General features: G+C 39.1%; 1 protein-coding gene and 1 non-coding gene across 2 annotated transcripts; one reads left to right on the forward strand and one right to left on the reverse strand.

Moving 5' to 3' along the window:
• Positions 1 to 1,305: 1,305 nt before the first annotated feature.
• LOC145019101 (small nucleolar RNA R71) lies at positions 1,306 to 1,412 on the reverse strand. Its single transcript, XR_013667420.1, has one exon. It is a non-coding gene; the product is annotated as a small nucleolar RNA R71 (small nucleolar RNA).
• Positions 1,413 to 2,467: 1,055 nt separating this feature from the next.
• Positions 2,468 to 3,071, forward strand: LOC145014866 (uncharacterized). Its single transcript, XM_078973305.1, has 2 exons — positions 2,468 to 2,645; positions 2,737 to 3,071. The coding sequence occupies exons 1-2, from the start codon at positions 2,468 to 2,470 to the stop codon at positions 3,069 to 3,071; spliced, it is 513 nt and encodes a 170-aa protein (XP_078829431.1).
• Positions 3,072 to 11,451: the final 8,380 nt, after the last annotated feature.

Consider the following 11,451-nt stretch of genomic DNA (forward strand, 5'->3'; position numbering starts at 1 on the left):
TCATATTATTATACAAATAACCATAGGAGTGAATTGGTTGAACCTAAACATAAAGTCTTTATCAAATTTGGTGAATTTTTTACTTGTTTTAGTTTTTAGTTAATCACTTGTTAGGTGGTATGTTTAAGTTTCTAGTCTTGTAAAACTAGAAAAAAACCTTTACTTTTATTACTTGCTTAGTTAAAATTAGTTATTAGTTTAATTTTCGTTCCCTAAGTTCGACACTCTACTTATCCAACTATACAACTAAAAGATAGGTTCACTGCCTTTGTGTGCTAAATTTATAATTTAAAAGTAAGATTAAAACCAGTGCATTTTACACACATCAAGTTTTTGGCGCTGTTATCGGGGAACGGTTCAAAAATTAAGTCTAATTCCTAATTTTTTTGATCCTTTGTGTGAGTTTTGTTGCACAAAGTTAATTTTTTTAGTCATTCAGTAAGTAGGTTAGGTTTTAGAATTTATTAGTATTTTTTCCTTTAGTTTTAATTTTTTTTTATTAAAACAGGGTACTCGCCGAGTGCACTCGCACCTAATCGGCGAGTACCCTGCTGTTTGGTATTTAATTTTCGTTTAGTCCAGTTGCATTTTTTTGTTCTTTTTACATGTTTTTCTTGTTTTATTGCAGGATTTTCATGGCCAGAGGATCCAACACTCCGCTAGCACCCCCGCTAGAAGACCTAGAATCCGTGTTGAGAAAGAACAAAGGCAAAGATGTGGAAAGCTGGAATACACCTAAGAAGTCGCCTTTGTCTAACTTGAAGACTTTTTGGGAAGAAGAAGAGCAGCAAATCAGGAGCATCAAGCGCATCTTTAGCAAGCGAAGACCTGATCAAAGAAAACACCAAGTACTAAACCAAGGAAGAAGAAGAACCCACATACGGGCATGACTCCGATTCCGGCGGCGAGTTAGCTCTTACCATGGCTAACATCGATGAAATCCCAATGGGGGAATGGAAGAAGAGGATATGCGATGACACTGGCTCGGGACTTGTGCAACCCGCAATTCCTGCAACTGCTACTTTTGAGCTTAAGGGTCACATCCTTGCTCAACTTAAGGAGATCCCCTTCACCGGTTAAGACCACGAAGATGCTTACAAACACTTAGATGAAGTTTATGATGTGGCTGATTACTTTAATGTTCCAAAAGTGCCTCGGGAAACTCAGCTACTTCGCATTCTTTTGGTTACTTTGAAGGGTGCTGCAAAGGATTGGCTCAAGTCATTACCCCCAGGATCTATAACTACATGGGCCCAAATGAAAGAAGAGTTCATTGATCAATTTTGCCCACCATCAAAGATATCCAAGCTAAAGAAATCCATAGCTAACTTTGAACAACAAGCTGGAGAGTTACTATATGAAGCTTGGGAGAGGTACAAGAACCTGCTAAGGAATTGCCCACATCATAACCTCAATAGTCAACAAGAAGTCTCCATCTTTTATGATGGAGTAAATGTTACAGCAAGGCAATTACTTGACTCACAAGTTCCACTCACGAAGAAGGCACCTACGGTGATTAAGCAACTAATTGAAGAATTCTCTAAGCATTCTAAAGAATACCATAATCCAAGAAATGATGTGACAAGGGGGTGCCTATGCAGCTTCAGAAGACTTGTCAGCAGTCATGGCTATACTAAAAACCATGGATAGGAGGATGGACAAAATGAATCAAACGATACATGCTATTCGGGTGGGTTGTGAGAACTGCAATGGGCCTCATCTTACTAGAGACTGCAACTTTGATGAAAATGGCAATAAGAAGGTGCAAATATATTACTCAAGTGGGGACCGATATGATGAAGATTGGCTTAAACCAAAGAAGGAGTGGCTCCCTTATGACAAGTACAAGAAGGCTAAGGAGGAGAAGTACAAGCAAAAAGGAAGAGATTTTTACCAAAAGGAGGAGCCAGCACAAGAAAGAAAACCAAGTTTGGAAGAGATGCTTACCAAATTTGTAGCTACTTCAGAAAAGAGACATAATGATCATGATGCTGCAATCCAAGAAATAAGAACCATGCTTAGAAACTAGCAAGCATCTATCCACAACATTGAAATGCAGCTTGAGCAACTTGCTCAACAAATCAATCAAAGATCACCAGGTGAACTTCCTAGTAAAACCGAAAACAACCCACGAGGCGCGCACATAAACATAGTCACAACAAGAAGTGGGAAGATAATTACTCCTCTGGCCCCCATTCAGACTGAAGCACCCAAAGACTTGCAAAAGGAGGATGCAGAAAAACAAGATCAAAATTAAATTCTGCATGGAACAGACTCTACTCACCGAGTCCACTGCCAAACTCAAAAAATCAATTTCCTGAAAAGCCCTTTCAACCTCCAATCCCATATGCAGCCCGAGCTAAGAAAGAAAAGCAGGAAGAGGAGTACCAGAAGTTTCTTGACCATATTAAAGCTTTTCAAGTCAACATACCCTTCATCGAAGTAGTCGTGCAAATGCTCAGCTTCCATGTTAAACAAATTACCAAAGAAGAAAGGTGACCCGGGAAGCTTGACTTTGCCTTGCCAATTTGGTAACTTGGCTACCATTCATGATTTGGCTGATTCGGGAGCAAGTGTGAACATCATGCCTTATTTATTCTTCAAGAAATTGGATCTCCCGGAACCAAGGCCAATTCGTATGGCAGGCAATTCACTTAGCAAACAAAACAGTCACATTTCCAAGAGGAATATGTGAAGACTTATTAGTCAAGGTGGACAAGTTTGTGTTTCCTGCAGATTTTATAATTCTAGACATGGAAGCGGATCCTCAAGTCCCGATCATCCTTGGAAGACCTTTCCTCAACATGACAAGTGCTATAGTGGACATGAAAGACTCGAAGCTTACTTTACGGGTAGGAGATGATTCAGTCACTTTCGGGGTTAATCAAGCTATGAAGCCTGCTAGGAATAGTGATGACATGGCATTCTCGATTGACATGTTTGATGAATTGATGGAGGAATGTGATAATGAAGATTCCAACAAGTCCACCATTTTTGATGAAGAATTTGATGTTGAAAAGACTTACTGGAGATCAAGAGGCTGCTGGAAGAAGCTGAGTATGAAGAATTAGTGAAGCACTCTGATAAAGCAACTCGCCGAGTAGAGCCAATCTACTCGCTGAGTCCATGTGAAGAAACAATTGAATTCGTAAATTCTGCAGCAGACTCGCCGAGTCCCTTACCTGTACTCGGCGAGTACAACATGCAGAACATAAAAACAGAGCTCAAAACATTACCAGATCACTTGGAGTATGATTTCCTTGAAGATGGTCATCAAAAGCCAGTTATAATAGCCTCTGACCTATCTGAATCTAAAAAAGAAGAATTAGTTCAAGTCTTGAAGAAGCGACAGCGGGCCATAGCATGGAGCATTACCGACATCAAGGGAATAAGTCCCTCTTATTGTTCTCACAAGATTAACCTGGAGGAAGGAGCAAAGCCGGTTGTGCAGCACCAAAGAAGACTAAACCCAAACATGCTAGAAGTGGTCAAGAAGGAAGTAGTCAAGCTCTTAGATGCGGGGATCATTTTATTCTATTTCTGACAGTCCATGGGTGAGTCCGGTCCAAGTGGTGCCCAAGAAAGGAGGAATGACGGTCATAACCAACAAGAAGAACGAGCTTATTCCAACACGAACGGTAACCGGTTGGAGAGTGTGCATCGATTATCGAAAGCTAAACGATGCCACTCGTAAAGACCATTTCCCCTTACCTTTTATTGATCAAATGCTAGAAAGATTATCGTGTCATAGTTATTATTGTTTCTTAGACGGATTTTCGGGTTATTTTCAAATACCCATAGACCCAATGGACCAAAAAAAGACCACTTTCACTTGCCCAAGTGGAACTTTTGCTTATCGTCGCATGCCACTTTTGTTATGCAATGCACCAGCATCATTTCAAAGGTGCATGACAACCATATTCCACGACATGGTGGAAAAATTCATGGAAGTCTTTATGGACGATTTTTCTGTTTTTGGATCTTCCTTCCATGATTGTCTCACTAACCTTGATTTGATGCTTGCTAGGTGTGAAAAAACCAACTTAGTCCTTAATTGGGAGAAATGTCACTTTATGGTCAAGGAGGGTATAGTTTTAGGCTACAAGGTTTCCAAATCAGGAATTGAAGTGGATCGGGCAAAGATTGACACAATTGCCAAATTACCCCCACCAACTAATGTGAAGGGGATTAGTAGTTTTCTAGGACACGCGGGTTTTTACTGGCGTTTTATAAAAGATTTTTCTAAAATAACTAGACCTCTAACACAATTGCTTTTAAAAGATGCACCATTCAATTTTCCTAAAGAGTGTTTAGAGGCATTTAAATTTAAAAAGAAAAATTGACTAATGCCCCGATCATTATTGCCCCAAATTGGGATTTTCCATTTGAAATAATGTGTGATGCTAGTGACTTTGCATTAGGAGCTGTCCTTGGTCAAAGGGTTGATAAGCACTTTTGACCCATTTATTATGCAAGTAAAACTTTAAATCTGGCCCTAGAGAATTACACCACCACCGAAAAAGAATTATTAGTTGTGGTGTATGCCTTTGATAAATTCCTCCCTTATTTAGTTTTATCTAAAACAACTGCTTTTACTGACTACTCTGCTATCAAGTATTTGTTTGCCAAACAGGATGCCAAGCCAAGATTGATACGTTGGGTTCTACTTCTTCAACAGTTTGATATCTAGATACGCGATAAGAAGGGAATGGAGAATGTAGCAACCGACCACTTATCAAGGCTAGAAATACTACCTTTTAAGATGTGATTAGAACATGAAGGAAGGTATAGCCTTTTCTGGAATTTGACTCTAAACGACCTGAGACCAAGCAATGCATCATACGATGATAGGTCATTAGAATATGACACATCGTTCCAATGTAGTAATAAAAGAACTTATCTTAAGTTTGTATCAACTGAGGATTGACATTGTGACTTAAAGGTCATAATTTGGAATCTAACATGAGATAGAGAGCGGATGTAAGATCGAGCACCGCCTGTAGTTACGGAGTTTAATAGTTAGATACTCGTTCGAAGAAACATCGAAGTTATGAATTAGGATGAAGAGATAACGCATGGAGTCAACATGTGAGCGCTGTTTCGTTGATGATTCCGGGACGTAATCATCCTAAGGGGGAGATAATTGTAACGCCCGTAGATCCAGACTAGTTAATTTAGAGACAATAAGTGTCGAAAACGACTTTTTGAAAAAATATTATATAGAATATATAATTTGAACCAAGTTGTAGTATATGTCACAAGGTTTCCGTACATATAAAGAACGCCAAAATCCGAGTTGTAACGAAGAAGTTATGTTCCGTCGAAGTTTCGTGACAGAACCGGCACGACACCGGGAAGTATAAATAGTGAATTTACGATAATGTGAAATTTAGCCTTAGCGATCTAAATGAATGTCGTAGAATAAGTTAAACCGAGAGCGTCCATCAAAAAGAACGTGCAAATCTGACTTCGTATGAGGAAATTATGATTTTTCGAAGTTTCGGATTATCGGTGTACAACCCGAATATCGAATACTAGATCGAGTGGTTTTTAGCCGACACAACCTAAATGAGAATTGAAGATCTCGTTATTTTTAGCGTAACGATAAAAAGACAGATGAAAACGGACGTCGAATGAAGAAGTTATGAATTTTAACGGACCAATTCTGTCCCGGCCTGTTAAAAATATAAAATTTAAAATAAATTCAAAATTTGCCGATGGAGTCTAAATGAAAGTTGTAGAGTACATTCCTGCCTTCGCGTGGATATAAAGAACGTCAAAAACGGAGCTCGTATGCGAAAGTTATGATTTTTCTAAATCGGGAGGGTGTTGTGCGAGGTTGGGTGACGTGGCGCTATCACAGTCGTTGCTTCCTCCCCAAGGCTAGCCACCAGATGGTGACACGTGGCACATTACGCCCAGCGTAATTTTGACTACGCTCAGTGTAACCATTACACTTAGCTAAAATGTTTGAGTACGCTCGGCGTACTCGGCGTTGGCAGCCTATAAATAGAGGCGCAAATCTCCCATTTTTTTCACAACTCTCCACTTCTTTCCTCCCAAATACCCCCAAACCTTCAAGTTTTTTCCCTAGCACCTCCAAGGTGTTAGAAGCAAGTCCCAGAGCACCGGGAAGCTCCAAGAGGAGGAGCCTTTCGGCTCGGGAACGCTTCTCTAGTAATGCCCGATTTTCGATAAAACCCGCTGTAAGTAAGCTACGCCTACGCTATTTTTAATATAGCTTCTAATTAATTATAGTAACATTATTAGGACCTTAAAATAATTATTTGGGATATTATTATGAGTTATATAGTGTTGTTTAACATTTATAATATAATAATACTAGCTAGACTATTAAATTAGTTCCGATAAATACTGAAGTAAACCCTAGTGGTAATGATACTAGGTTTTGTCGAGGGAAATTGTTTGAAGAGTAACGAAGTGCTGTCCGAGTACCGAGTCACCACTATATCAGGTGAGTGCATGGTCCCTTTCATCTTAGACATAGATATGAAATATTTTATATAAACTACATGCTATGTGTGAATATTATCTGTATAATTGTTATCTATGCTGAATGAACGATTTTATACATGTTTTAAATGATTTAAACTGTAGATGTATTTTATATCTACGATAATGTTGGGATAAAACATGGGTAGATGTAATAGATGGAGTATGAGTTGGATGATGAGTTGAGAGGTGAAATAGACCGTGAGTTGAGGGTGATAGGTGGACAATGTGAGAAGCCTTTTTCCCAAATGATAGCCCCGTCATTCAGCAGAGTATGGATGACAACCACAGACTATTCTAGACAGTCCAGTGGAACACTAGCAGGCTCGCAACCTGTAGGTGTTGTGAACGATGTGTTCACCGGTGTACTCTAAAAACCCATTGACATGTATTACAAGAGGATATTGTCGATAAATGAAATAGCCCTGACAGTTATGGATTTAGTGCCTATTGAGCACACCCTGGCAGCTATAGATTTAGTGCCCGTTGAGTAATCCCTGGCAACGATGGATTTCGTGCCGATCCCTTAGGATGATCCTTAGGAATGAATTAACGAGGAGTAGCTGATTCTTAGGGTAGACCCTTAAGAGTAAAGAAGATAATGGGGATGTGTAATTGGGTTGATTGTTTGAACATAATAATTATATTATTGTGGGTTGAAAACCCTATGTACTCACCAGGTTTCCCAACCCGACCCACTCAGTTTATTTTTATCACAGGTGTCGATATGAAGTGACATTACACTGAGAGATTAAGGAGATATAGATCATTAGTGTAAATGAACGTAAGTTCTATTTATGCTTATGTTTCTGTATTGACGATGACATCCCAAATGTTTTAAAATGAATAAAATACGTTTCTTTGGAAATACTTTGATACAGTATTTATTGTGTTTTTCTGCAAATAAATTCTGTAGCATTTTTATTAAAAGAGGTACTCTGATTTTGATAAAGCATAAACAAAATCGGTTTTTTTGGCCGTGAAAATGGGGATTTCACAGATATCCTCTGCCTGACTCCCGAACTCGTCGAGTCACTACCTGGACTCGCCGAGTCCAGATACTGACTCGCCGAGTTGGGTCGGGCAGAGGCTAGAAAAATGATTTTTAGCAAACAATCGACTATTACATCACATACAACAAAAACCAATCAAGTCTCTGCTACCACTGATGGGTTTTATACAAAAGAACATCCTATGTGCTCATGTAAAACCCTAAAGCTTGGATCTAGGTTTCTCTATTGTACATGCAATTCATCCAAGACTTGTAACCCTAGATCTAGCATACACAATTCTAAATTATCATAATAAGAACAGATCTAGATGATTACATCTTTCAATTGGATTGATTCTTCTTGATTGTTGAGCTTAGAGTCACAAGTGTAACTCCTCTAATGGCTTACAAACACCACAAGCAAGAAGGAAACGTATGAGAGAGGAGAGAGAATGCTAAAATCATCCCAAGGGATCTATTGGGATCAAGTGGCCAAAAATTTCATATAGGGGTCTCTATTTATACTGTAGGCTGCTAGGGTTTTAGCCAAAACCCTAATGGACAACTTAATCACCAAGCAACCCATGGAACCTTCTGGAATAGGGCCTATGGACATAATTTTGATGGATCTCCATCATAATTTCATTCCCCTTTGATCCATTAGGTTTCCCAACCCAAAACTCAACTATCACACATTTGGCAGTTTAAGCCCCTTTATTTAATTAATCTCTTTTAGTCTCCAAATTAATTCCTAATTAATTTATGACCAATATCAATTAAATAATATGATTTCTCCTTTTATATATTATTATTATAATATATTAATAAATCATAATATCCACTATCTCATTCAATTACATTGTCAAGTTGCTTTGGTGAAGGCAACCCAAAAGGACCATGCACAACTGGGTCAAGTACATACCAAATATAGTTATGGGCTTAGACACTAATCCAACATTAAGGAATTTAAGATCTTATGGTAAGTTAGGGTTTATTTTGACACTTTCAAGCCATGTAAAGTCATTAAGTTGGAAACTTTATGATTTAGGATGCTGTTTGGGGTTAGATCTGAGTATTGGTTAAAAGGTCTTAAAGGAATAAGTGCTTAATGAAGAGATTGATTTTTAGCTTGAGTATGTGGGGCATATCCAAGGGTACACAATGCATACCCTTGTGTTGTCCGATAAAAGATAAGCCACACTCTACGTAGGCTGTAGAGTTGGAGTACACAAGGTATACTCGGTTTATATGATGCCCTTTTGACTTTTGACCATTAACCATTTACTTTGACCAAGTTTGACTTTAGGTCATTTGGAGGTGAATTGAATAGTAGATTGTGATTGGGTCCATGTTTATTGTATAAGTGACCTTGTAACGCCCGGTTCCTGGTAGATATTTTGAATAAAATTTATTCATTTTAGCAAACGGACTCGACGAGTTGGAGGCCCCAAACTCATTGAGTAGGAATGGGATTTTCGGATGCGGGACTCGAAGTTTACTCGACGAGTCGGGGAGCATTGACTCGATGAGTAGAGATGCCAGAGTGAAACCCTAAATTTTAGTGTTTGCCCTCTATTTAAGCATCTTAACCTCCAAAGGTTAGACTCATTTGCAACCTCCCTCGGTCCAGTAAACCCTAATTCGTGAGCTTTAGCCTTTTGAGTGTGTAGGAGTGAAAAAAGAGTGATTCCTTGGTGATTTCATTAAGAAGTTGAAGTTGGTGGTGCTTGGTTGAAGGAAGGAGATTTGGATCCAGGAGCTTCTCTATTAAGGAAGCCATATTAAGGTATAAAGTTTATACCTTGACTATTTAATTGCTAGATCTCTCCATGGAGGAGTTTAGGGATTTTAGTAGCTTATTGTGGAACCATGCATGGATGCAAGCATGTTTTGGGGTTATGACTTCGGATGTAGACATTCATGGCCTTATGAGACTCAAAGTTCCCAACTTTATTGAGTCTTGGCCCTTCTCGATGCCTAAAATCTCTTTTGGAGCTTATTTTTGGTGTTTTAGCTTCTTGACACCATGTATAGACGTAAAGTTAGCAACTTTACGTGGTATTCCAACCTTAGGGGACCAGATCTATGTTTTGAATGCATTGAACCCAACTAAAATCGACTGTATAGATTTAGTATATGGGGGACTCGACAAGTTGTTCATGCTAGGGATGTTATTCGGGTCGGAACCGACCCGAACAAAACGAAAACCGAATAAGGGTAATTGTATGAACCGAAAACCGAACCAAATAAGCAATACGGGTTCGGTTCGGTTCGGGTATTATTCGGTTCGGTTCGGTTCCGACCCGAATAACCCAAATAACATGTATAAGATGATTAAGGAGCCAAATAATCCGAATAACCCGAATAAACCGAATAACATTTACAAATAACATTTACAATGTGATTATAAATATTGTATTTTGTATTACTTGAATGGAGTTTGATCATAGTAAAAACTAGAAAACAACGATGATGAGATGATTATTTTTTCCAGACGCAAGGGCCACCTTTTTTTTTCTTATCGTGAATGGACTTTGAAGTTTGAACTTTGAACTGGTGATCGATCAATGAGTCCAGGTTATCTTAAGTCACAAGGGTAGTAGCTGCAACTGTCGATCAAAGATTAATGTCGCAAGGATGAGAAAAACCTCAATCGATCAAAGAGCAATGTCGTCGACTCATCGATTTGGTGTAATACGGATGATCGAATTCGATTGCGTTTATTTTTTTGGTGTATTACGTGGGTTTTGTTGGGTAACGATCGATAGAAAAGAAGATTGAATAAGTAATCATGTTAGGAAAAAAAATGTGACTTTTCATATTCGGTTCGGTTCTTTTGGACTGAATAAGCCCTTATTCGGGTAACCTGAACCGAATAACCCGAAAACCGAATAAGCCTTATATAGATACCCGAAAACCGAATCGAATTGCTTATTCGGGTCTAATTCGGTTCGATCCGGTTCGATTTTCAGTTCGGTTCGGGTTTTTAGGCCAAATTCTCATCCCTAGTTCATGCAACTCGGTGAGTCAGGTCGTGGTCCCCCAACCTTTTCTGGTTCTGAGTAAACTCGTTGAGTATAGGAGACGATTCAGCGAGTTAGACATAGTTTTTGGACTTGAAGATCGAAGAACTCGATGAGTCCATTGAGGAACTCGGCGAGTTGTGAGAAAATGTCCCAATTCTGTAAAGGAAGGACTCGATGAGTCCAAGGAAGGACTTGACGAGCTGAATGGAAGTGTCCCGATACTGTTGATAGGTGGAACTCAACGAGTTGTGGAAGAAATCGTCGAGTTGGATCGCGATTTCAGAGACTTATGATATATGGAACTCAATGACTTGATGGACCAACTCGGTGAGTTGTGTCAACCAGAATGTTGACTTTGAACAGGATATTGACTTTGACCAGGGGTTTGACCTTAACTTTGACTTTGACGTTAGTTGACCCTTGAAAGGGTTATGAGTATGGAAGAGTAATTGGAAGAAATTGTTATGTGTAGGATTTTGAGAGGAGTAGATTCCATCACTGAGGAAAGTTCAGCTACTACACGACATTGAGGTGAGTTACCTTCCAATAGATATGGGTTTAAGGCTATAATGCCAACCCACTAGTAGGATTTGTTAGTTAGATGATTGTCTTTGTGATAAGTGTTTGGTATACCACTATCTGTTATGCTTTATGTGCTAGTATGTTATATCATTATGTGGTAGTGATAGGGGTGAAATAGTCTTTGATTACCGGTTGAAAGATACCGAAGGGGAGCCCAGATCCCAGTTGTGCTAGGTTGTTACCTGTTGAAAGATATCGAAGCAGAGGCCATCACCTAGTTGTGTTATGAAGTTACCGGTTGAAAGATATCGAAGGGGAGCCCAGTTCCTAATTTTGCTAGGCAGTTCCGGTTGAAAGATGTTGAAGAAAAGGCCAACACCTAGTTATGCCATCCAGTTA

The sequence above is a fragment of the Lactuca saligna genome, chromosome 9 (assembly GCF_052625555.1).
Source record: "Lactuca saligna cultivar CGN05327 chromosome 9, ASM5262555v1, whole genome shotgun sequence".
NCBI lineage: Eukaryota > Viridiplantae > Streptophyta > Magnoliopsida > Asterales > Asteraceae > Lactuca > Lactuca saligna.

What these genes read in the sequence shown, in the direction of transcription:
- LOC145014866 (XM_078973305.1), top strand. Translation starts at nt 2,468, where the DNA reads ATGTTAAACAAATTACCAAAGAAGAAAGGTGACCCGGGAAGCTTGACT. An exon ending in AAGGCCAATTCGTATGGCAG is followed by an intron (nt 2,646 to 2,736) that starts GCAATTCACTTA and finishes TGTTTCCTGCAG; the next exon opens with ATTTTATAATTCTAGACATG.